General features: G+C 36.8%; 2 protein-coding genes across 2 annotated transcripts; one reads left to right on the top strand and one right to left on the bottom strand.

The window, feature by feature from the left end:
- Positions 1-447: 447 nt before the first annotated feature.
- Positions 448-2598, bottom strand: c18h1orf115 (chromosome 18 C1orf115 homolog). Its single transcript, XM_067368066.1, has 2 exons — positions 2243-2598; positions 448-1751 (listed from the first exon to the last, which is right to left on the bottom strand). The coding sequence occupies exons 1-2, from the start codon at positions 2534-2536 to the stop codon at positions 1608-1610; spliced, it is 438 nt and encodes a 145-aa protein (XP_067224167.1). The 5' UTR covers positions 2537-2598; the 3' UTR covers positions 448-1607.
- Positions 2599-4331: 1733 nt separating this feature from the next.
- apoba (apolipoprotein Ba) lies at positions 4332-24239 on the top strand. Its single transcript, XM_067367989.1, has 29 exons — positions 4332-4416; positions 4813-4866; positions 5268-5380; positions 5611-5756; positions 5888-6029; positions 6303-6455; positions 6540-6664; positions 7574-7662; positions 7767-8214; positions 8304-8418; positions 8516-8659; positions 8811-9016; positions 9666-9870; positions 9982-10161; positions 10250-10453; positions 10559-10726; positions 10805-11010; positions 11183-11365; positions 11463-11593; positions 12475-12685; positions 12864-13036; positions 13125-13300; positions 13416-13537; positions 13789-14162; positions 14343-21926; positions 22178-22289; positions 22376-22405; positions 22499-22685; positions 22767-24239. Exons 1-29 carry the CDS (start codon positions 4365-4367, stop codon positions 23985-23987), a joined length of 13254 nt encoding a protein of 4417 aa, XP_067224090.1. The 5' UTR covers positions 4332-4364; the 3' UTR covers positions 23988-24239.
- Positions 24240-26659: the final 2420 nt, after the last annotated feature.

Raw genomic sequence — 26659 nt, 5'->3', positions numbered from 1 at the left:
GTCATTCTTTCAACTTTGTTTAACGTCCAACTCTTCCAGGTCCTACGTCAGAATGCCGGCTCAGTATTGGCAGACGCTATTCATGTGAGCAGCACAATGCATGCCAATAATGACTGGGCATTCTGAAGTTGAACCTGGAAGCACTGGACACAAACAGCATATGAGAATGACAAAGAAGACCTCAGACCTCATGTCGCTCCAAACCCATAAGACTTTCGTTCATCTTCAAGACACTAATGAAGATATTTTAATTAAATCTGAGATTTCTGTCCCTCCATTGACAGTCCATGCAACTACCACTTTGATGCTTCAAAAAGTTCATAAAGAGACTATAAAACTAATATATATGAATATGTTGTGTCTTTTACATTTTCGAGCGGTTTAGTCCAAATTTTCTTAAGAGACACGATTACTCTAGGCCAATTTAATGAACAGATTCCATTTAGGCTTTTATTCACAGACAAACATCCATCAACTCACACATCAGATATGGTAAACAGAAGCTCAATCATGCTTGTACGAGAACCATTGAGGTTCATTCTCATGGCTTTCTTAAGAACCAATAGTTCTAAATCTAACTATAGTTGTGAACTGAAGCAATCAATTTAAACTATTTGCAAATAATATTTTATATTAAACTATACACATTCCCTCTTATTCATAGGCCTATGTCTAATATCTCGAAAATGGACAATTTGGCAATTTCTAATTATCATCCCCTTCAGTGTCTATGGTGGTTACGACCCATAGGCTATAGAACCTTTTTATAGTGTACATAGATAATATTCTATCTATCTATCTATCTATCTATCTATCTATCTATCTATCTATCTATCTATCTATCTATCTATCTATCTATCTATCTATCTATCTATCTATCTATCTTAATTTCTGTTGTCCTAGACAATGCTGGCACCTATTGGTGAACAAGTGGAAGTTAATTTCAGGCTTGAAATATAGTTTTAGCAATAGCAAGCATTTCAAGTCCAGTTTATTCTTATGCAATTCATTTGTACAAAATTGTAAATAGCCTACACATCAATTTAATTACAATATTTTTGTTCGATTCAAAGTCTAAATCCTGTTTAAAAAACAATTTCTTCACATTAACGTGTAGAATAGTACAGTGTTGTTGAATCACATTTATGCCTATACAATGTATTTGCAACATCCAGAAATAAGAATAATAATTAAATCTTGAGAAACAATACAACTTCTGATAACAAACTTAACATACTATGCTCCACCTGGTCAGCATCACTATTCAGTCCACATCTGTTTCCTGTCTCAGTTTGTCTTCTCATTGAGAGCACTAAATAAAGGCACTCCACTGGCATAACATCCACAATACCATTATTCTACTTACTTTATCCATCATATCAAATATCAAATTCAAGAACTTATCTGTTTGGTAAACATGTTTGGCCTAAGCCTGTAAAGTTAAATGTTTTAATCAGTTGTGCATTATCAGAATAATATGTGTAATTATGTGTAAATCACAGCACCTTAGTATTTTCAAGATCATAGTTACATATCACTGATATGGAAGTGGCTGCAGTAAAAATGGGGGTCCAACATTGATCAGTGTGCTACCGCCTGATCTCGAGTCATGTGTAGACGTGAGATCTTGCTCTTTGGATGTCTGGCACTATTGTGGTAGCGACACCCAGTGGCATAGAATAGGCTGTGCTCAAATTCTGCAGTCCCACCACTAAACACTTCCAACTGTAACGAAGAGCTTTTCCCACATTCTGCAAAAAAGGGTGGATGAACAAAGATGAATAAAACAATACAGTATTCAAAATCCCCCCTAGGCCTACTTCTATATTAATGATGATAAAGCAGCTTGTTTTCAAACTTTTTATTAAGAGAAACTATATTGTCAATAGGTTAAATTAATTAACCACATTGAAGAACTGTTGTTCAATAAAAACAACAGATGTTGAGAAGACCAGTTACAATAAGAAATGTCTGCTTACATGTTTTAGCCTATGTATTTTAGCATTTTCATTAAGTTTAGTTTGTACTATGAGTAGGCTATAGGCTAACCTTGTGAAAGACAAATATAGCAGGCCTATCACAAATAGTCTATTATTTTTCATACAATAGCATGCTTTTGATTCTTCAAACAAATGAAATAATGTTTCTGTGATTATTTCATTAATTTGTTATTATATAGGCTATTTAGCTACCGTCATGTGTAAACAATCATGATAAGACACTTTAATAGTTAACCACGTACTTTTCTTAAACTTTTATATTTGTCTTGTTTTTTCTTGATATTGTCATCTTGTGGTTGGTCAACAACATCCTCCTCAACCAGCGGTTGGTATTTCTCCGGTAAAAAAGTGATGTGCACTTGTTTGGCGGACTTTTCTTTCTTGCTCACGCACTTCGCTGAGTCCAGCATATGCGGCTCGTCCTGAGCCTTGATTCCTTCCTTAGCTGATTGAGCGTCGTTTATAGGAATAATTTTAGATTTTTCCTCCTTTCTATGTTTTGATTTCCGCTTTAACTTGACACGTTTTCGAGACATTTTCTTCACATCAAAAATACACTGTCCATCGGAATCAGCTGAATGTGTAAGCAGGTGCGAAGTTCACGGAACTTCGACCGGAGTTTAGCGCATGCGCTGTTCAGCGAACCTGATGTTATGTGTCATTTAGACGGGGTTGAGTATCACTTTTCATTTTGAAGTTGGTATTCAGTAAGTGTTAGCCTACACTACCGTAGAGTCTTCTGCAACTTGAAATATAATCACAACATTTTAAACTAAACAGGACTTAAAGGGATAGTTCACCCAAAAATGAAAATTCTGTCATTATTTACTCTCCCTCAAGCTATTCCATTACTCCATTATATTACTTTCTTCTGATGAACATAAAGGAAGATATTTTGAAGATTAGGGTAAACTGAACAGTTCTGAGGCACCATTGACTTCCATAGTATTTTTTCTTACTATGGAAGTCAACGGTGCCCCAAAGCAGCAACTTTCTTCCAAATATCTTCCTTTGTGTTCAGCAGAAGAAAGAAACTTGAGGGTGAATAAATTGTGACATAATTTTCATTTTTGGGTGAACTATCCCTTTAAAGTTCAGCTTGAGATTTGGGATAGGCTATGTGTGAGAGAAAGTGGTGGATTGTTTGATTTTGTCAAACAATAATAATAAAAAAAAGCCTTTTCTTTTTATAAACCTATCATGCACTCAAACATTATACCCCTTTGGACATTGCGATCACCCATTGATTTATGAAGTTTACAGTAGGCTATATGCCAGTTTGAGAAAGGAAATATGCTCCATATCTTCCCTTAAAAGAATATAGGCCTACAATATTTTAGTCTGCCAGGCCAAGTATGTGGTTAGGTTATTTCATTTTAGGTTTTGGCATGAAAATCTTAACATTTTGTTGCATTATGAATAAATATTGCCCATTGAAGTCACAATGTTAATTGTAAACTAGTAAATGTATTTTATATATACATTTATTTAGTTTTGTTTTATTGCAAAAATCAGCTTTAGACTAAAACAGACTTTGACCACAAGACATATTTTCATGCCAACTACTGGTTTACTCTACATGCAAATACAAATATATGTTATATTATTTACATTGTTCATTGTGACAAAAAAAAAAGTTGCTATTTGATTAGGGGATTTTTAGCTTGAAAAATAAAATTTTTGTTTTGTAGCTTACAAAAAGGACAATTTTCGTCTTCACTGTCAAGAAGATGATTGTGAATATTATGCAACCCTCTTATGTTGTAACTTTGAAAGTGACTTTACGTGTTAACATATCAGCTTGGACTCCTATACATTGTGCCTTATTTAACATATTGATTAGATTTGTGAATCCGGCGTTACGACATACTACCATTTAAAATAGGACAGTGGGTAAATACAGTACAGTCAGAAAATTAAAAATTTACTTGGCCATGAAACCTGTAAAATTTTCATTTTACTCAAGTTTCATTTCGCAAGTAAGTAATTGCACTTATACACTTGCAAAATGAGACATATGTAGGCCTATATATGCTTGAAATTGAAATGAAAATGAAAAAAAAGAAACATGTATATATTCTTGCGTTTTATGTTTTATTAGACAAAAATAGGTGCCCTGCATTTATTAACATATTTATTCACATATTAATCATGTTTTTATTGTGTTCTCCCTGTGTTCTCAAATAGAATATGTTCATGAACTTTGACAAGTCAGAGTTGTCATTTTGTGGTCTTTTGATTGGAGGAGGTTTCAGTTGGAGGCTTAGGGGGTGGGGGGCATGCTATAAAGCTTCGGCTGGGTGGGAATATTTAAGAGAAGTTAGTGAAAAAACAGAGGGAAAGAGTTTTTTAGTGGCCATAAAGATGGACACTAAGTTGTGTCTATTACTCTTCCTCAGTGCACATTTATTTGCAGGTAAGATTATTTATATCTTTTTTTTTTTTTAAGTTTGTACTATACATTTGCACTCTCTATTTGTGCTATCCACATCTTCCCTTTTTACTATTACTTTTATACTATTTGGCCAATTCACCTATTTTTCTTATTTTTCATCCTATTGTTATTCTTATTTGTATTATTATCTCTTATTCTGTTTCTCAAATGCCTTGTATTATGAAAGTTTCTAGTGTTTATTATGTAAACAAATTATAGAAATGTTAAGAAATTGCCGTGCTTGAAATTAAAGTCTAGAGATTGTTCACTGTTTTTACATTTAAGTTTTATGTTTTACTGTCCTCCTGTCTTAGAACTGTGTAGTTATCATTTACTGAGATTTGCTGATTTGCTACTACTGTTTCTCTGTCTCTGTAGAAGATGAGGTAGCTGAGGAAGACGGTGGAGAAGGACAACCATCCATATGCCCATGTAAGAAACCAATAAAAAAACATGTCGATTATCTTCTAACTAACCTTAGGTTAGTTGGTTGTGACATACTCTGTCTTTAGTCTGGCTTACCATGTTACTATCGGCTGCTGAAGATAGCAGCACTGAACTCTGGTACATGGTACATGTGTCTGTGTCAAGAATATTGAATCAGAGAGGTGCCACTCTGTCAACAAATGGTCCAAAGGTCTTCAGATAATCTGATTGCTTAGAACTGACTCTGAAATACTGCAGAAGTCATGAGAAACAGGCAATTGTGAAATAATTACAATAACAAATTTGTTATTTAATTGTCATTATTGTCAGTGATAAAATTATTATTATAAAGTGACAATTATTGTCAGTAATAATGACAATTATTAAATGCTTTTTTTCTTTTGAAGTGTCTGCAAGGTTCAAGAACCTCAGAAAATATGTTTATCAGTATACAGCCGAGAGCAAAAATGGGGTGACGGGTACAGCTAACCTCAAGAATGGGCCAAAGATCTCCTGCCAGGTACAAAAAATCCTCTTTTTTATATAAGCATTCACTACCATTCAAAAAACTGGCGTTGGTAAAAAAAAATTTTCTCCAAGGCTGCATTTACATTATTAAAAACAGTAATATTGTGAATTATCATTACAATTTAAATGGCTATGTGTGTGTATATATATTATGAGATGATATGATTATTATATTATTATATATGAGAATACCATGTATGTATATTCCCTGTCCACCATCAGGTTGAAATTGAAGTCCCACAGACGTGCAGTTTTGTCCTACACACAAAAGAATGCATCCTGAGCGAGGTGTCAATCATCGACGCACAGGGTCATCCTGTTTACAGACAGGCTGCTGGAGCTGAGGCCTTCCAGCTTGCTATGGAGAAGTATGTGGAACAGCCCTTAATATATGGGATATTCCTCCCCTTAAATAGAGAGGACATACCCCCAGTTCCTTCAGTACTGATAATACAGTATCCTATTTCACTGAATAGTGATTTTTGATATCCTTTTTCAGGAACCCTCTGAATTTTGTGGTCGAGCAGGTAACCAGTGTTTCCATTTATCCAGAGAAGGATGAGCCAGATAACATTTTGAACATCAAAAGAGGAATCATCTCTGCTCTTCTCGTGCCAGCGGAAGAACACAATGAAAAAATGGTGAGATTAAAACAAAAATGTAGAGTAGACACACAAATGCAGTCGACACCGTTCATTTTCCATGCGTTGTATTTCTGTCATATGTAAAATACGCTTCTTTTATATACAGTTCGGTCCAAATGTCTGAGACCACTAGTGATAGATCTAGATCTTTATCTCCAGGTTTAAATGAAAAAAATGCACATTTTAAATCAGACGTTGAATCCCACTGTACACCTCTATAGATTTAATACAGATTTTCCCTAACTTCTTCTATGTTCTTATATTTTTAAGAGTACAATCCATGGCATATGCAAGACTCGTGTCACAGTCAACTCACGGAAGGACATTGACACAGACGTCACTGTAGTCAGAGATCTGTCAGACTGCAGCCATTTCTCACCTCACAGTCTCCCAACCAGCCCCCTGTCCCTCTTGCCTGGCCTGGTAGGACACAAACAACTTCTTTCAATATCCATTCTTTCATATCCATCTCAGTCACTACAACTTAACTGAAATTTACTTTTGCAGAATGGTGCTATATCCAAGCTAATCAGCAGTACTCAGACTTGCAACTATCAGTTTGACAACAGGAGAAAGCACATGACTGAAGCCCAGTGTACAGAGAAGCATCTCTTCATCCCGTTCTCACACGAGTGCGTATTCTCTTCCCATAAAGGCTTTGTTTTGGATGCCTGGTTTCTGACCTGATCAGAAATGGTTACTCAAAACAGGAAATTCGGTTGTTAATTATTCATCCTCGTGTCATTCCAAATGTTATGATTTCTTTTAACACAAAAGGAGATGTACCCAGTCTGTTCACACTGTTCTTTTCCATACAATGAAATTGCCCAGCTAACAAATATGTTCTAAAAACACTTTGCTAGTGTTCCCAATAAGTTATAAAAACTTTATTGAAAGTTCTCTGAACGTTCAAAATGTCCACTTTTTTTTCAAACGTACCAACATTAAGGGAACATGAATTTATAATTTTGCAAACATTATGGAAATATTACTTTTGAGTGTTCTCTTAATGATTTAAAACATTTAAAAAAAAAAAAAAAAAACGTTAGATGACTGTGCAACTAAAATGTTTCTGGAAAAAAAAAAACATTTAAGAACATTACTAAAGACCAAATGACTCTATTAATGTTAGTGGAAGAATGTTTGCTCATGACTTTGAGAGAACCTTGTCAGAACTTTAGCCTAAGTTTTGAGAATGTTCACTGGGTGAATGGTGACCTGAACTGTCAAGCTCCAAAAATGACAAAATAGCACCATAATTATAGTCTATACAACTTAAATGACTATATTGTGCTGCTGTATTATATTTTTATTATATTATAGCTTTATGAAAGTAAATTTAAGTCATTATTCGCAGAAAGTCTTTCTCTTTCTTAGCTTAGCTCTCTAAAAATGTTCAAATGTATTTGAATATGGACCTATTTAAAGTTGCTGCACTGTGATTAGTTATTTAACACCAAAAAATAACATCATAATTGATGTCAAACCTGGCATAATGTGTGTAATGTTCATGAAAATCAATGTTAAAATTTCTCCTACAGGGGGCAGTATGGTATCTCCTCAGAAGTAAAACAGAGTCTAACCCTACAGGATTCAGTGAAAATAAACAGCAGATATTTCAGCAAAGATGGTGAGTAGCCATCTACTTTGTATTTTTGCTAGATTTTGAAAGGTTTAGCGGTATGATTATATGAATAAATAAACAAATTTCCTCTGTCTTTGTCTTCTGAACAGACACTCTTGAGAAGAAGCTCTTTTTAGAGGAGGTGGAGGACAAACTTCCTCTTCAGTCAAAGGATGATGTGCTTGCCACAATGAGAGAGCTGAATACACTTAGCAGCTCAGGAAAGAGTCAACAGAGAGCCAGCCTCTTCCACAAGTTGGTGTCTGAAGTCCGTGGCTTGAAAAATGAAACGCTTTCTGGAGCTGCTGACGAGATGAGGAAAATATCAGAGTGGCTTACATGGCAGACACTCTTCCAGTGTGGAACCAATGAATGTACTAGTGCAATCATGCAGATCCTCAGGACTTCTGATGAGTCAGCCAGAGAGGTGGATGCTATAGTTTATGCTTTGAGTCTCTTACCCCAGGCCAGCCCTCAGAGGGTTAGAGATATGCTGAGCATGGCCCAAAACAAGCCTAGGAAAGCCATCATGTATGCTCTTGCCAACACCGTGAAACAGTAAGTGTCGGTGATGTTTACTCTGTTAGCTTCTCAGTTAGCATAAGTCAAGAATGAATTTTAATAGATAAATGTATATTTTGCACCAGACTTCCTCATGAACAAGCAACATCAACACCTGAAGTGAATGAAGTAGCTGAATTTATGGAGTTCATGCTAGGTGATTGCTCTGGAGATGAAGACAGCACTTTCCTTACATTAAGGGTATATGTCACATCTAACAAGACTCTTTATCCATCCATCTGATGAATATATGATAAACATAAATGGATATTTATTAACCAAAGTATTTGTTGTACAGGTTATTGGTGTCATGGGAAAGTACATGGAGAGATTTCCATCTCTGAAGTCTTCTCTCCTAAATTGCATGGGCCAGACGTACGCTTCTCTGCCAGTACAAAAAGCAGCTATCCAGGCTTTCAGACTCATGGAAATTAATTCAGATGTAAATCAACTCTTTATATGATCCGCATTCCAGTTCTTAAATGCATTGGTTACTCAAATAAAAGTTTAGTTCTTGAAAATAATTTAAAGTGAAAAACGGCATGATCTTAATTCATGTCAAAGCATTTGATATTTTGATTTTTTTTTACTAGGTGAGAAGTGCCCTGATACAACAGTATGAGAACACAGAGGCACCTGCACAAAAACGCATCGCAGCGTATCTGATGCTCATGAGGAACCCTGAGGTTGCAAACGAGGTTCTGAGGACACTTAAGAGTGAGCAAAATGAGCAGGTTAAGAGCTTTGTCTCCTCCCATATTGCCAACATACTGGAATCAGAAGATCCAAACCTGAGCACGTATGTACACTAATATTTCAAATACTAAATGTGTTTATTATTATGGCCTTGTAGGTCAGGTCAAAATTATTTGTCTTGATGTTTTACTTGGAAGCAGAAGCAGAAAATGTATTTGTACAATGGATGTTCAAAAGTGTTTGAAGTTTTGGCCATGTTGTATTAAGATTGAACATCTTACCTCTCGGACAAATTCTTAATTCTTTCCTCAAACAAAAGAAATACTGTTTTTTATGTTGTCAAGACAACCCCAGTCTTCATATTTTTAGTCATTTTAGGAATGCACCAATATTAAAATTATTTTCATGTTATAACTTGTAACTTAATTCTATTTTAATTTGTCTTAATAAATGAATCACAAAACACTCTAAACTAAAATGCTATAAGTGAATTTAGGCATCATATAACATTATAAATAACATTTAATGGTGTTATTAAATCAAGTGTTTTTATTAAAGTGTTTTTAAAGCTAAACTTTAAATGTGAGCATTAGATTATGGCAAAGGTATCCACAAATGATATCCATTGTAAGTATCTGATACTTATAACTTAAAAAAAAACTCTAATATTAAATTAGTCTATGACCGACATGGCACTGATATATTCTGTATCCATAATATGTTTTTTGTTGTTGTTATTTTTGTCTGTTTAGAGCAAAGGACTACATTCTTAAAGCTGTACAGGGGGATTCAAGCTTTAATGCTATGGACTTCACAAAGTTCTCACGTAGCTACAAAATTGAAGTCCCTCTGGTTGGCTCAGTAGAAGGCAACATGATTTTTGACTCTGCCAATTACATGCCCAGAGAAGTCATGTTAGCTACCACACTTGACAATTTCAATGCAGAAATACTGGAGGTACTGTATGAGTTTATCATACTTTTTTTTTTTTTTTTTTTTTTTTAAAGGCTCTATATTTTTGTCTATATCTTCCATTTTTATGATTGCATGTGATCATTTCTTTTTCAGATTGGTCTTGAAGGTGAAGGCTTTGAGCCGGCCATTGAAGTTCTCTTTGGTGAAAATGGTTTCTTCCCTGATACAATCTCGAAAGCTATGTACTGGGCCAATGACAAGATTCCACATCCCATCAAACGGGTTTTGGATAAGTGGATTTCCCCACTAAGAGGTGAAAGGATGAAAAGACAGGTAAATATTCTATTCTATCTTAAATCTTTTAAGTGTATAATGATAATAATGAAAATAAAAATAATGCTTAAAAATCTTTTCCCTTAAGGTCCCTCAGGACATTATGAGGAATATGGAAGAATACCTCTCAGAGTTCAAAAAACGCCTTGAACAGATTGAAGATGCCCCCAAAGGCTTGGCCTACCTACGGTTTATGGGAACAGAACTGGGATACTTGAAGACCAATGAGCTCAATTTCATCATTCAGTACATTAAACGATACACAGAAACATTTAAGTCAATGTCTGTGAATGTAAGTGTTATTCATAGAGTTTGAAAGTATTGTATACTAATGCATTACCATAAAAATCTTTCATCAACTAAATTTAACTGTAACTTAATTTTTTTGTCATTGCAGTTAATGGGAAAGCTGATTTCTAGCTTAGACAATGAGGTTTTTGTCCACTATATGTTCCTGGACAAGGCCTTTACACTACCTACAAGTGCTGGTTTTCCACTGAAGTTTTCCCTATCTGGAGTTCTGGCCCCTGGAGCCAAAGGAGGCATGACCATTGACCGCATGATGGTAATCCTTCTCACTAGTGTAAATTTTGTCATGTCACAATTAAGTAGCAAACTTAATGTTTTTCTGTTTTGTTCACAGCAACAGCTTTCATTCATGCCATCCTTAGGAGTGGAGTTTGTTACTCAAATGGGCGTTTATATCCCAGAATTTGTGGTAGCTGGGATTGAGACACACACAAACATGTACCATGAAAGTGCTGTTAATGCCAAAGTCACTGTAAGTGACAGTCAGATCAAGCTCTCCGTCCCTGCTCCACAGGGAAACATCCAGCTCTTCAGCATCAGGTAGGCCATCTAAACTCTCAGTGTCCTCCATTTGTTGTTTCTTGTCAGATGCTTTTTTATAATGCATTTATACTATTGCATACTCACAAGGGTCACTTTTTTCTATAGCACTGAATGAGATTAAAGATTTGAATGGAACATAAAGAAAAATGTGTCTTCTCTTCCACAACAGTAACAAGTTGCTTTCAGTGACCTCCACTCAGACTAAGATTGTCCCCTCCATGGTAGAGGACAGGACTGACTCAACAGAGTGCAATCCCATCCTTCCTGGGATGAATTACTGCACCATTTTGCGCTATTCAAACGCTAGTTTAACCAATAATGCCCCGTACTATCCTCTCACAGGAGAGACAAGGTGAGAAAAAGGTGGATGTACAGTATGCAAACAACTTATTTACTTCTATGGTGTATGCACTTAAAAACAATAATAGCAATAAATAATTTCTTTCCAGGCTTGCTCTGGAACTTCATCCTACAGGAGAAGTGCCTGAGTATACGGCAACCATTGCTTATGCATTACTCAGGGAGGGAAAAGAGGGACGCCATAAAGTCGATTCTGTGAAAATTGTTCTCAAGGCTGAGAGTAAGTTTTCAAACATTCTTTCTTATTTTATTTCTAACAGTTGCATTTAACATTTATGCTTTGAGGTCATCTACAGTATATGCTTGTGTTAAATCTTGTCAAAAGTTAGTTTTAACAAATACACTACCGTTCAAAAGATTTCGTTAAGTAAGATTTTTTGTTAAGGAAATTAATGCATATGTTCAACAAGAACGCATTACATTTATCAAAAGTGACATTAGAGAGACATTTATAATGTTACAAAAGATTTCTATTTGAAATAAATCCTGTTCTTTTCCAAGTTTCTATTCATCAAAGAATCCTGAAAAAATGTATCACAGTTTCCACAAAACTTCCAGCACAACTGGTTTCACTACTGATGAAAGCACCAAATCAGCATATAAAAATTATTTCTGAAGGATCATGTGAAACTGGAGTAATGGCTGATTCAGCTTTGCAATCACAAGAATAAATTACATTATAAAATATATTAAAATAGAAAATTGTTATTTTAAATTGTATTTAATAATATTTTATAATATTTTACTACCACAGCTACTGTTAATAATAATAATGTTAATAATATGTTCAATAGTTATAATATTTCACAATATTACTGTTTTTACTGTATTTTTGATCAAATAAATGCAGACTATTTTCAAAAACCTTTCAAAGGTATGTTTAGTGTACATGGATTAAAAATGTACCACTTCTACCTTTAAAAATAGAGTAAAGATGTGGATCACTGATCTTGCACTACACAGATTTTGTCCAGTAATATTCATCTGCAATTTATGAAAATAACTTACTTATTCATTCAAGATTGCTTGCATTTCAATTAATGAGTTGTCTAGTATATAAGAATGTGAATCAGTCTTAAAATAAGTTCCTCTTATTTTAAGGTGCTGAACCAACTGAAGCCACAGCAGTTGTGAAATACAATCGCAATAAGAACATCCTCACCACCGACTTTCAGATCCCTGATTATGACTTTGAAGCTGGCATCAAGTTGGCAGTTACAGATAGCAGTGCTAAAGGAAAAAAGATGCGTGGTATTACAATTGATGTAACTAATAAAGACATCCCACAGATTTCCCTAGTTGGGCATGCCAGGTACAGTATAAACAATTATTCTTTTTAAATATGATTTAGTAAAAACTCAGTAGTGGGGAAAAAATATATGAACAATGCAATCCCATCAGCGTTATGGAGACTTTTATTTTAACATGTCATATACAGTACTTATATGGGCAGTGTCATTTGATGCTAATCTGGATATGTTTCTGCGAAGGCTGGAGTCTATGAGGGATGGTCTGATTGAGCTTCAGTTGGCAGTGCCAGCACTACAGATGGACACCTCTGCCACTGCCACCTTAAAGAATAACAATGGGCTCGTCCTGCAGCTTGAAACAGCCTTTAACATGCCGGAGACAACATCTGTGCAGAAAGCCATACTCCGATATGGTAACGAAGCACTCATTGCTAATGAAGCAAACATTCCTGGAATGAATTTGACATTGTGTTTTTCATTATTTTCTTGGTGACTTTGCAGATAATAATAAGGTTGAACTTGAAATGAAGTCAGATTTAAATTCTGAAGTTGAGAAACTTTTTCCAAATATGGAGGAGTACCGTAGCCAGCTGCAGGCAAGTATTGATGATATCCTTGACCAGAAAGTCACCAAGACTGACATGAAACTTCGTCACATTGTTTCAAAAGGGTTAGAGGTAAGTCCGTCAAATCAAACTTGAGATTTTTCTGAAATGCCTGTATTTTACAGTTTGACTATTTTAATGGCTTTGTTGAAAATGAACATTTCATAATTAGTCCTTTTGTCCCTAGGCAGTGAATATTTGGTTGGATAAATTAGCGGCAGGCAGTTCATTCGTGAACTTAGAGAGGAGCAAGAGAAGCACCCCAGAGCTCACCTTGCCATCTTTGCCCGAAAAAATATATCTTAAATCGTGAGTGACACTATTTGCTACTTTTTACATAAAGAAAACTGATGATACAGGAGATATATATACCCAAGGGTACCCTATTGGGGCCTTTTGTCACAAAAGATCAATGTATTACATTAACATTTTATATAGTATAATGAAAATACAGTTATGTGTGTCCAAATTTTAGACTGTTAGTGTTTATATGCAGGTATATTATATACATTGTTATTGAGCATAAACTTTTTTACTCTTCATGTTTTTGTTATGTTCAGCGATGCACTGATGAGATACCAGTTCAACAAAGGCAGAATCTCCATTTCACTTCCTCTTCTCCTCGGAGGAAAGTCATCTGCTGAACTAAACATCCCTCCCACCCTCACACTCCCACAGATTCAAATTCCTCTTATTGGCCTGGACATTCCTGAGAACAACTATAAGATTCCATCATTCACAATTCCCCGCGCTTTGGACTTCTCCTTACCCATATTAGGTGTAGCAGAGGTGTCTGTCAAAATGAACAGCAACTTTTATGACTGGGAGGGTTCCATCTTAGGGGGAAACAACACTGTTGACGTTCCTAGTTACATTGCTAAGTACAGAGTGATGGCCAGCTGCCCTGTGACACCCCTGTCATACACAATTGAAGGTATTTAAGTCATCAAAAATCAACACAAATTTGACTGTCATAATGGCATCTTCAGTTTATTTGAATTTATTTTACTTCACTGTACATTGTTATTATTATACTTATCACATGTTATTAAATTATTAGCTAATTATTATTATTCATTATTTATTAAGTGTAATTTTTTTTCTCTTCAAATAGGTATGGGTATGATCACTGGTACAGTCGATGATACACTGAAGTACATTGTAAATGGATCCATCAGTCATTGTTTACTTGACGCCAGCCTGAGTGTCTTTGAAACTATGAGTATGGCTGATAAAATCAGTGGTAGGACCAACTACAGGATTGAAGCATCTAGTCCACTTGGTCTAGACACCTCTGTGTATTATTCGGCTCAGTCAGCTTCCACGAGTGATGAAGTCATTGGAGATGGAAACTTTGATGGATTTATCAAGATAGGCTCTCTCTATGCTAATTCCACCCTTAGCCAATCTTACATCTACAATATGATCAAAAGAGAAGGAAAAGGAGAGTCCACATTGAAGTTTGACTCCTCAATTATCCAAGGTCAGAATGTGATCAAAGGATCCTACGTCAATGGAGAGCTGTCACTTTTGTCCAAAACAAATGTGCAAAATGACGCTCTGAAGCACGTGGCAGAGTTAAAGCACAAGAAAGGCCAGCTGTCTGTGAAGTCGGATGGTAGCACGACTGCACTTGGAAAAGCGCTCCGCTGTAAAGCTGAACTTGATGTCATGAGTGAGGAAGCCATACTGAAGGTTGAATCCCAGGCAGATGATGCAACACATCATGCATACTCCCTCCTAACCGGATCCCTAAACAGTAACGGCCTTGAAATTAACACAGAAGGTTTGCTGAATTTTGAAGATGGACGTGGGACACATAAAGGCACACTTACTCTTGGAGCAAATGGTTTGACGACCAGTTGCATGACAAGCATTGATGGAATCTCTTTGACTTTTGAAAATAACTTCAGTGGTGGAATTGATAGCGATGGAGCCTCCATGTCTCTTGTATCAAAAGGATCAACACAGGATAACACAGTTGAGCTCAATGCGGAGGGTAAAATTTCACCTAAAGAAGTGTATCTAACCAGCGTTTTTAAAGGGAATGCCTTTGATGGAACTGCAAGAAACACAATGAACTTTGGTATTAATAAGCAAGGACTGAATCTGTCTAATACTATGATGGGTACCTTACAGAAAATGAGATCGGAGTGCACACATACCCTGACTATAACATTATGGACCTTAGCTTTCCGCTCCAAAATGGACAATTTCATCTGTGATGGAGCGTCCTACAATCACGACATTAAGATTAATATGAGGCCATTTATCACATCGATAAGTGCAAATAATGAACTTGAGATTTTTGATTTTGGACTCAGTGGTGATGGTCACCTAAAGATGGAGCCATTTAAGATGGATGTAGCTGGAAGCCTCAGTGGGAAGTATGGGGAAGAGGATAACGTTAAACACAGCTGTGAATTTAGTTACGCAGATCTGGCTGGCACCATCAAATGCAATACAACAGCAAAAGTCTTTGATTTCCAGATAAGTAACAACTTCGACTTGGATTTTGCTGGACTGTCTTCTGTTATGAACAGCAAGACACAAGTAAACTGTGAATCTTTACGTCTTGAAAATAACATTCGCACAATGGCCATGCCGTTTAGCCTTACAGTCGATGCCATTTTGAACAGTGATGGCACTGTGAAGTTTTATGGTAAACACAGTGGTCAGCTCTACAGTAAGTTCCTCTTGAAAGCTGAACCATTGGCTATTGCTAAGTCCCATGAATGCAGAGCTTCTGCTGTACACATGTTGCCAAACGGAGAGTCACTTGAAACGCAGATTGAAAACAAGTTTGACAGCTTTCTGATACCTAATGAACAGTCTGCGGTATGGAAGGTTAAGTCAAAGCTAAACAATCATGCATACAACCAAGATGTCAATATTTACAACAAAGAAAATGAGATGGGGGTCCAGTTCTCTGGAGTGCTTCAAACAAATCTTTTGAACGCTGAAACAATATCTAGTGATATTCCATTAGACAATCAAAAGTTTAGTGCTTCTGGGTTTGTCAAGTATGATAAGAACAGCGACTGTCACATTATTTATTTTCCATTTATCGAGAGCTTCCCTGCTGCCTTTGAAAGAATGAAAAATGCAATTCTTCATCAATTCGAAACCCTCCAAAACTACATCAACAGTTTAGATATCAATGGTTTGATAAGTCAGTTTAGAAACAAGTTGGATGAACTCCCTCAAAAAGTGAATGACATCATAGTGGACATGGACCTAGAGAACAAAGTCAACAATGTCAAGAACCAGCTGATTTCCCTCATACATGACTACACTGTATCAATAGATGACCTCGATGCATATGCAGAGGAAATTAAGCAAGCTTCTGGAAAGAAAATTATTGATTTAGCGACAAGAATTAGGGATCTGATGATTCAAATCAAAGATGGCATTGAGAGTGGATCATGGGCCAATTCTGTCTCTGACATTTTGACGCAGATTGGAGATGAACTTAAAGCTTTTGATGAGAAGTATGAAATAACCAAAACAATCATCAGAGGCATTGATGGTATTGAAGATATAATAAGACAGATCGATTTACAAAAGCTGCAGGACAGCAGTGCTGCTTGGTTGAAACAACTGGATGCAAAATATGAAATTAAAACCAAACTTCAGGAAAAGCTGAGCGAACTGAGGACGATTGTTGAGACATTTGACATCAAGATGTTACTTGACGGTCTGAGAGACTATATAATCTCATTTGACTTGAATGAATATGTGGAAGAACTATCTTATCAAATCCCATATGAAGACATCGAGAGAGTTCTGGATTCTGCAAAGGATGTCATTGTCAACTGGATAGATGAATATGAAATTCCACAGAAAATCAATAGAGTTTACTTAAATGCACAAGAGCTTATATTAAGGTATGAAATTGACAAGAAAATTGAAGTTTTTGTGCAGCAGGCCATTATATTAGTCAAGCAGTACAGAATCCAAAATCTGGTGCAGGCTGTAGTGGATACTTTAAAATCTATCCAGTTTGAGTACATCTCGGATAAGGTTATGGTGGTCTTGGATAGAATTGTTGCTCTGTTAAAGATTATGGATTTCAAAAAGATTATAGATGATTTAAATGAGTACATTCTCTTGATTATAAAGACATTAAGAACTTTTGATTACAACACATTTGTTGATGAAGTAAATGAGAAAGTAAAGAACATAGTCAATTATATTAACAAGCAGATAAATGAAGTTTATGAAATCCCACAAAAAATAGAGGCATCCAGAGAGTTTATAAAAGAGATGCAGGTGACGGTTATTGATTATTTGGAGAAAATGAAAAATACAAGGATAGCTGAAGTTTGCAAGAATATTATAGATGTAATTGACACTACTGCATATAAAGACATAAAACTGAAGATCCAAGACATTCTCGAGGATGCGAGGCAGAGAATCAGTGACATGGACGTCAGAGATGAAATCTCACTTTACTTGGAAAGGGCAAGTGGTGCTTACATCAACATGATTGAATACATCTCATCACATTTCATAAAACTCATTGAGGAAATTAAGAAGATGGTTGAAGATAAGGCACTCCTCAATCAAATCACTCAAGCTGTGGAGGGAGTTCTCAATGCCCTAAAGACGGCAGAAATTGATGTGCATACCTTTATTCTTCCATTCACAACTCTTGAGGTTCCTGCCTTTAAAATTAAAATGGCAAGGATACATGATATTACAATTCCAGCAATGATAACAATACCAGAATTCACTATTCTGGACTTGTTCAGTCTTCCTTCCATCACAGTTGACTTTGAGAAACTCAAGCAGAGCATTATTGACTTCATTGACAAAGTTCGTCAGATAGAAATGCCAGAAGTGGACCCTGAAGCCATCTTCGGGAACTTACGAGCTCTTTATCTTTCCGACTTGCCTGATTTTACCTTGTCAGAGATCACTCTATCAGAGATCAGATTCCCAGAGATCATTGTTCCAAAACTGAAACTGGATAGTTTTGAGATCACCATGTTGCCAATTCCTGATGTCAAAATACCTGAAATTCCATTTGAACCATGCCTACCTGCTTTCGGCAAACTGTATGGAGAATTCAAAGTAGATTCTCCTTATTATACAATGATGACATCAGCAGCTTTCGAGAACACAACCAGAACACCCAAATCTCCACAGTTTAAAGCTACTCTGAACTCAATGGGAAAGTCAAGCCTTGAATTTCTTGACTATACTCTGGATGCGATGCTTCAAATTGAAGCTCCAAAAATGAGAAAAATGGTTATTAGTGAGACTGTGAAAGTTAGTCACAAGGCCCTTAGAATTGACCATGAGGCTTCTGTTCTCTTGAGTGGTCCTTCAGCAGAAGCAACAGTCAAGACAGCTGCTAAAGTCATCACTCATATATACACAGCTGATTTGATTAACAATGTAGGCATTGTTTTAAAAAATGGAATATCTGCAAATATAGACACAACTTACACGCATAATCTGAACATACCCAACATAGATTTTTCCAGTCAGGCTATAATAACCAAAACAGCAGAGGCTCGCTTTGAATCTGGGATTATATCCGTGACCATTGGAACCGTGGGAAGTGGAAAATGGTCTCCATTAAGTCCATCAAGGACCATCAAGTCCATTGATGACTATTCTGATGAAATTACACACAAGAGCAATTTGGAGTTCACTGTCAACGCTGGTGCAGCAAAGCTCAATTTTGATGGAGAAACAAATAGCAGAAACCTTAAGATGAAGCAGTCAGTTAATGCAGAGTCTGTCATCCTGAGCCACATTACTGTTGATGCCAGGGCTGAGACTGAGGCGCCTTTCATTAAGGGCAGTGTTTTGACGCTTAAAGGTAAGGCTCAAATGGAGGATGTCCGAATGGAAATAGGAATTTCACATAACGCTGAGCTCATTGGAAAAGTGAGTGGAAGTATATCCAACGCATGTGAGTTCTTGGCTCAACCATTTGAGGTCACACTTGATTGCAGAAATAAGGGTAACTCTAAAATTCTCTTGCCCCTAAAGCTGACTGGAAAAATTGATCTCCAAGATGACTTTGGATTTACCTTGAACTCCAAAGAGCAACATGCTTTTTGGGTAGGTCTGGCTCGCTTCAATCAGTACAAATACAAACACAACTTTACTTTGGATAACAGTGAAAATGAAGCCGGAATCTATGGTTTTGTTGATGGTGAGGCCAATCTTGACTTTTTGACTGTTCCACTCAGTATTCCAGAAATTATGATCCCATACCTAGGTATGAAAACACCAAAAATCAAAGAGTTTTCTCTTTGGGAAGATTATGGTCTGAAAGATCTTCTGACCACTCCTCAGCAATCATTTGACATTGATTTCAGGCTCTTGTATCAGAAAAACCCAGACAAGCACACATTTGATCTAAACCTTGAGCCGATCTATGAAGCCTTCAATGAAAATGCCAAGATCTTGAATCTGCATTTTGAACTTGGACGAGATCACATTTTTGATGCCCTCACCAATTCCTACAACAAAGCCAGAATTCAGTATGAAAAGTACAAAATTGACACATCAAACCAGCCACCAAGATATTTCACTGTTCCTGGATACACCATACCCATGCTAAACATTGAGGTTTCAGCCTTCCGAGCCGAATTGCCCGCATTTAGTTATTTCATACCCAAGGAGGTAAGCACACCAAGCTTTAAAGTTCCTTTTATGGGTTTTTCGGTGCCATCATACACTCTTGTGCTTCCATCTTTGGAGTTACCAGTCTTGTATGTTCCTGAGACGCTTCGAGACTTGACCCTACCTACATTTACAATACCAGAAATCCAGAATAACATCATGATACCTGCATTTGGAAATATGACATATGATTTTTCAATCAAATCTCCTGTAATATCTCTGAATGTCATTGGTGGCCTATATAACCAGTCTGACATTGTCATGAAGTTTGATGTCTCGTCAACATCCGTGTTCGATGTCCTTAAAGCTAAACTTGATGGTAGTACCACCATCAATAAAAGGAGAGGTCTGAAGATGGCCACAAGTCTGTCCTTTGTACATATGAGTGCTGAATGTAGTCATGAAAGCACTGTGAGCCTCACGAAGAGGAATATGGAAGCTTCCTCAACAAACCTAGCAAAAATTAAGCTTCCAGTTTTTACAATGGACCTACATCAAGTGGCTCGTGGTAATACTAAGTCTAATCCAAATATAGACTCTAAACTAATGTGTAAAATAATGTATAATTTACCTGTAATCAAGATGGAAGGCACTGGAAGCATTGATCACAATTTTGCTCTCGAGGCGCTGTCATCCTATTTCTCTTTGGAGAGTACTTGGAAAGGAAAAACAGATACAACCATCATGGAAAGTGCAAATCTTGCTGGATCTTTGGACAATGAAGCAACTATTTATGTGAATGCCAATGGTCTTCGTTCCACACTGAAAACTGATGTAACATCTAAGGTCTACCACCAAAAGGCTGGTTCCTTGAATATGGACATCACTAAGAACCTTGCTCTTGAGGCCTCTCTGCGGCGTATTTATGCTACGATGACTTACACAAGCACTAATGCAGCTAGCATTGCATCGTTTTCAACAAACGGAAAGCAAAATGTGAGGTTGACGCTTGAGTTTGTTCCATTGACAACTTTGACAGCTAATTTTGACATTGACATATCACAGCCGAGTGACCTCGGTCATGCTGGCATAGTGCAGAATGCAGATCTTTCCATCACTTCAGACAAGCAAAAATTACTTTGGAGTGGCAAGGAACAACTAGCAACACTGATCCATTCCTCTGATCTGACACTATCAAATGATGAGTCTGAAATCCGCATGGAAATGTCTGAATCCATTGAGGGGGATGTTGCATTCCTGAAGTCCATCAAATTGCCAGTCTACCATAAGAGTCTATGGGACATATTTAAATTTGGTGAGGTCACCAAAGCTGACCAATTACAGTTCCTCAATGTTTCGACTGTTGTGATATACACCAAGAGCATGGAGGGAACACTGTTTGCGCTACCAACAAGATTGTTTGAAAACGGCGTGACATTTAATATCCCGCAAACAACAGTCAGCATTCCGAATTGGTTTAAAGAAATTCCGCAAATGATTAGGGAGGTTGATATGCGATTCAGAGAGCCTGACCTGCCTGATTATGTCTCAATACCACCAGTCATAGCTGTTCCGGAGTTTACTGTACCTTTCACTACTCTCCATGTACCGTCCTTTGTCATTGATTTGACAAATCTAGAAATCCCCAATGAGATCAGTACACCTAACTTTGATATAATTTTGCCTGGTTTACCAAAAGTGGAAATCCCTAGCATAAATGCTAAAACAAAATATTTGAAAGACAAAATGGCTCATTTGTTTGTAAGTCTGCCACAGTATGAAATTACAATCTCCCCATTTAACCTTCCCAAAGCATTCGACATTGGCGAGTACCCAATACGTCTGGATGACATCACAAAAACACTATATCATTTTGAATTGCCAACTATTATCATCCCTGAACAAAAAATTGAAGTCCCAGAGATATCACTCCATCTCCCAGCTGGTGTGTTTATTCCAACCTTTGGTTCTCTGTCAGCCACTGTCAAAGTGTCTTCCCCAGTTCACAACAATACATGGACTGGAAATATGGAAAACACAAAGTCAGGAATTGTTTGCACACTGAAGTCCACTTGCACGTCCACCATGGTTTTCCTGGAGTATAACTTGGATGGTAAGTTTAAAAGACTTTTGCAAGTTCATATATATATTTACTGGCACTTTGTTATAACTTTAATTAACAAACATAATATTACATTTATATAATTGTATACAAACCAATAATTAAACATGAAGAGATATAATAATAAATAATATGTATTGTGGATATATACAATTGATCTGTCAAGCATTGTGCAATATTTCTCAATTAATTTTATTAATTAATATTAATATTATTTATTCATTTTCACATTCCCTTTTTAGTGATTGCCACCATCATTTTTGAGAATGGAGCTCTGGGTCTAGATGGAAAAAGTACCTTCACTCATCGCAATGTGAATATAAACTGGAAGCACGATCTCACTCAGAATCTAAGGTAAGAACAATTAATCAATTTCTCAAACCTACATATTTATAAAGTCTCCTGTCATAATTTCCTAATGATTTTTGTTGTTTCTCCAGAATGAAACGTGAAGAGTCTTCAGTTTCTAGGTAATCGCTTGAATTTCTGTTTTACATTTGTTTTGCTTTATGCATGGCAAATTGCAGTACTAATATTACTGTGAATGTTTTTTTACACTACAGTCCTTCACGTCATACACTGGGCATTGATGTAGCAAGCCAGACCTTTGCTGACATGAGCTTTCGTTATGCATCGCACAACAATGGAATTACATCCTCGATATCCTCACCAGCAGCTGGCTTCATTGGGTTCCAGTTCACTAGGAGGTCACCATCTCAGTTTTATGCAAAACTGTTCAGCAGATATTTGGTAAGAGAGTGATAATCTTTTGTCAACAATTTATATAACTTGTTTAAATATTTTAACAAAATGTCTGCATTGTTTATCCAGTCAACCCCTGAAAAGGACACAGACCTGATGAGTTTCAAGGTGACTTTGAAGAACTCTGAAAAGTTGAGCGTTCAGGTTGGCTATCATATCAATGGGCTCTCAGACATGATTAATGGCCTTAAGGACAGACTTCCATCTATCATAGCAGCTCTTCACAAGTTTATCAACCAGTACCACATTGATCACTTTGGCATGGACCTGAACCGTGCTGCCCTAAAACTGAAGAACACACTCTCCAATGGCATCGACAGAGCTTACCAGGAGATCCCGTCCTTGATTGATGCTCTGCAGACCTCAGTTGAGCAGCTCAGACAGCATGGTAAAAATATGTGGAGGAGAACACTGGAGAACTTTCCCCAGATTGATCTTCAAGAGTTGAGCAGAAGGTTCTTCAGCAGTGCCAATGAACTCCTTCAGAAGTATGAGTCAAACATGCGGGTTCTCTTTGACGCTGCCATGAAGTTTTTGAGGGACACAAAATTCCATCTTCCAGGTCTGGAGGAGAAGCTTACCGGGCAGGAGTTGTACAATAGGATCAGGCAGTCCATTTCAAAGACGACTGATAGAATAACTACAGGGTTTTTTAGTCTCATGGAAACCATTGCTGACTCCGTTTCAGATTACATCAACAAAGTAGAATTTACTCTTCCTGGTACCACTAAGGTTATTAGTGGGAAGAACATTTTGAAAGATCTAAGGTCTGCCATGAAATCAGCAAAGGATCAGATTATGCAGGCGATAGAGGGATGGGAAAACCTCAGATTGGAGACGGTGTTCCAGGACCTGTTAAACTCAGTCAGGGATTACATCCAGAGAGCAGAAGAGTTCATGAACTCTCTCAGGACTGAAAAACTGGAAGAAATTTCCTCACGTATCAATGGGATTTACAAAGAGGCAGGGAACTTGCAAGTTACACAGAAGATTCGTGAATGGATGCGGGAGGCTAAAAGAGGTTTATCTGAGCTCAGAGACTTTGCCAAAAGTAAAGTCCAAGAGCTGTACAATGAAATATCCATGGAGAAGCTCAACTCAAATCTGAATGATTTTCTCATGGTATTAGAATCGTATATCAATAGCCTTTTTAAGAGCTATCTTGCGTTTATGAAATCACTGCCGCCATATACAGAACCATACGTACGGGTTTCAAACAAAAAAACGGATGTAGATATTCCTCTTCCTTTCTATTGGAAATCTTTTAGTGAATGGCCCAGCATGGCGTAAACCTTTTGTCTAAAAAGTCTGCATTAGAAACACTTTTTCTGTCCACTGTTATTGTGTTCCTTTAAACACTGTATTATGAAGTTTGTATGTCATTTCTATATTTTAATCTTTAATTTAATTGTAGAAAATTAAAGTATAAATAATATAGTAATGTTTGGAATGTCTGTCTTGGTGAACCATGTTTTAAGAATATAATTAAGCTAAAATGATTTTGTAAAATTGTATTTAAGGAAATGCATAAATAAAAAGCTGCAAGACATTACATAAATGGGAGTGAAAAACATTTGCAATGTGCAAAGACTATTACAAATAGGGAGTTTTTATATAAACGGATGACTTTGGAGTGCTTTTCCACAAATCCTTAGAAATGTCCTTTACAGTTCTACAAAGTTGTTAAAATACTGCATTGAATTTGGGATAGCGTTTACAGCTTTTGGTCAAAAGAGGGCGATGTCTTCATGGCAACAAATGACACACGGCTGTGGATTTCACTTCTTGCACTTTGTAAGATCATAAATGGTTAACCAGCCGTGCTGTTTCACTCCACTCAGTGCATGGCCACACCAGTATAATATAGTAGGTTACATTCCCACCATATACTGCCCCTGGTTACCTGGTGGGGAACAGTTCCCTCCTGTTGTTATTTCATATAACCTCATCAAAAGAGCCCCAAAACAAATGTTGCTAAGCAGAGAGACTGCCACCTGTTTGGAATCTGGGCCTGTGCTGTGTTCAAGTGCGTGCTGCTTTTCCCACACCAGTCTTTTCAGACAAGGTTAGAGGTCATTAGCGCTGGAGTGGGGGTGTAAGGGATAGGATGTAGGCCTCATCTGGCTCTTCTGCCACTTTTTTTTTTTTTTTTTTTTTTTTGCTACCTGGATGAATGTAACTTTCATGTAACGTACATCATTTTTTCTTCCAATTTGACTGTCAGAACTCACAAATCCTTAGAATCACTCAAAACTAAGCATAGCCTGAGTGTATGGTGATGTTTAGACCCCAAAAAAGATCTTATCACTCATCATGCATCAACACCTGTGTTCTTTAGGAACTTCCTGTTAATATTTATAACAGCTTTGCAGTGCACTGCACTGTATGGGACTAGATGATGCATTTCTGTTCCAGAAACATTCAAAAAAATTTCATATAACATGGATAACATATCTGCCATTGATAACTGATACAGAAATACCTTTTCTCTCACTCATCATGAAAACTGAAGTTTGCCAATTAGGTACATGTGTAACAAAAGCATAAAAGCATTTCTATATCCAGTTCTTGATGTGACAATTAGTTTTGTCCTGCCAAAAGAACTATCAGCATTACTGCATCTGCTCCTGGAATAAAGGGAATACAGCAGTAGCCTGCTACCATATTCATGATGAAGTGCTTTCTTAGCAAAGACGTTTTCCATTTCTCTTGGCATTCGTTCATTCACTTGTCAGAGGTTTAACGTAACACTCCGAAGAGTATGCCAGTTATTATTTAGCCATGGATACTTGGCAAAACAACTTAGGTGATGTTTCACAAGTAACTGAGTAGCACAGCATAGCTGTCTGCTGTTTTCCGAAGGATGTCCAAATGGAAGCAGCGAGCAAATTGGTCGCTGTCCATTTTCTCCCCTTACTGCTGGGGATTCCCAATCCCAAGATTCATATATAATATTTCTGCCTAAAGATTGGAAAAAGTATTGAAACAAATACAGTACACTGAAATATTGGCTGATGCTGTGAATGAAAGATAGTTTGTTGGTAGTTTTATTCATGGTTGTCCATCATTGTGGACCCCCACCGTGTGAAGATGAACTTCAGGATATGGAGAATCAGCCTCCCAGTTGTGACCCCCAACATTTTTTTAGTGTGTGATCACCCAGACATAACATATTGCTTTTTCCTAAAAGACAGTTTTCATACATGGGGTTGGTTAAAAGTTCAGTGAAGATTCATTCTTTTTAAAGTGTGCATGAATTTGACCCTTAGGTAAATCACATTTTAAACAAACTTGAAAGAGCACAACATTTCAAAGGACATTGGTCAAAAACAACATCAGATGTGCTATCTTAAAGCTGCAGTCCGCAACTTTTTTTGGTTAAAAATGATCCAAAATCAATTTTTGAGCAAGTACATAACCAGCCAGTGTTCAAAACGATCTCATTATCTTAGCTCGATTCACAACGGTAAGCTTGTAATAATGTTTTATAATAAGAGGGACATGGTGGATTTTCCACGGGAAATTCGAGCATGCAGCAGTTCGTCTGTGCATCATTACGTCACATCCGTAAACAGAAAGGAAGGAGTCCCGTCCAGGCTAGTCAGTTTTATCACGTGAGGACGCTGCTGGTAGCGGATCATTTATAGCCTTTTCTCACAGCAGCTGAAATATTTAAACTTATCATTTTGATTTTGATTGTAATCCAGAAAAGTCCAAATGACAATCATCACTGACAACTGGAGATTCACCCGTAGTCAAAAAGCGATAGACTTTGAACTGTGGAGTGGCTACAGAAATTGAAATCTACAGGTAACGTTAATATACACTAAATACACATAGTCATGCAATGCTGATGTTGTTAACATTAACAATTTGAGAGCAAAGTATAATAGTAACAATAATAATTTGCACGGTTTGGCATGATCCGAACTAAGTAATCGTTAGATTTAATCATCATTTAC

Source organism: Chanodichthys erythropterus, chromosome 18, assembly GCF_024489055.1.
Source record: "Chanodichthys erythropterus isolate Z2021 chromosome 18, ASM2448905v1, whole genome shotgun sequence".
Lineage (NCBI taxonomy): Eukaryota > Metazoa > Chordata > Actinopteri > Cypriniformes > Xenocyprididae > Chanodichthys > Chanodichthys erythropterus.
This window is presented reverse-complemented; position numbering and strand designations above follow the sequence as displayed.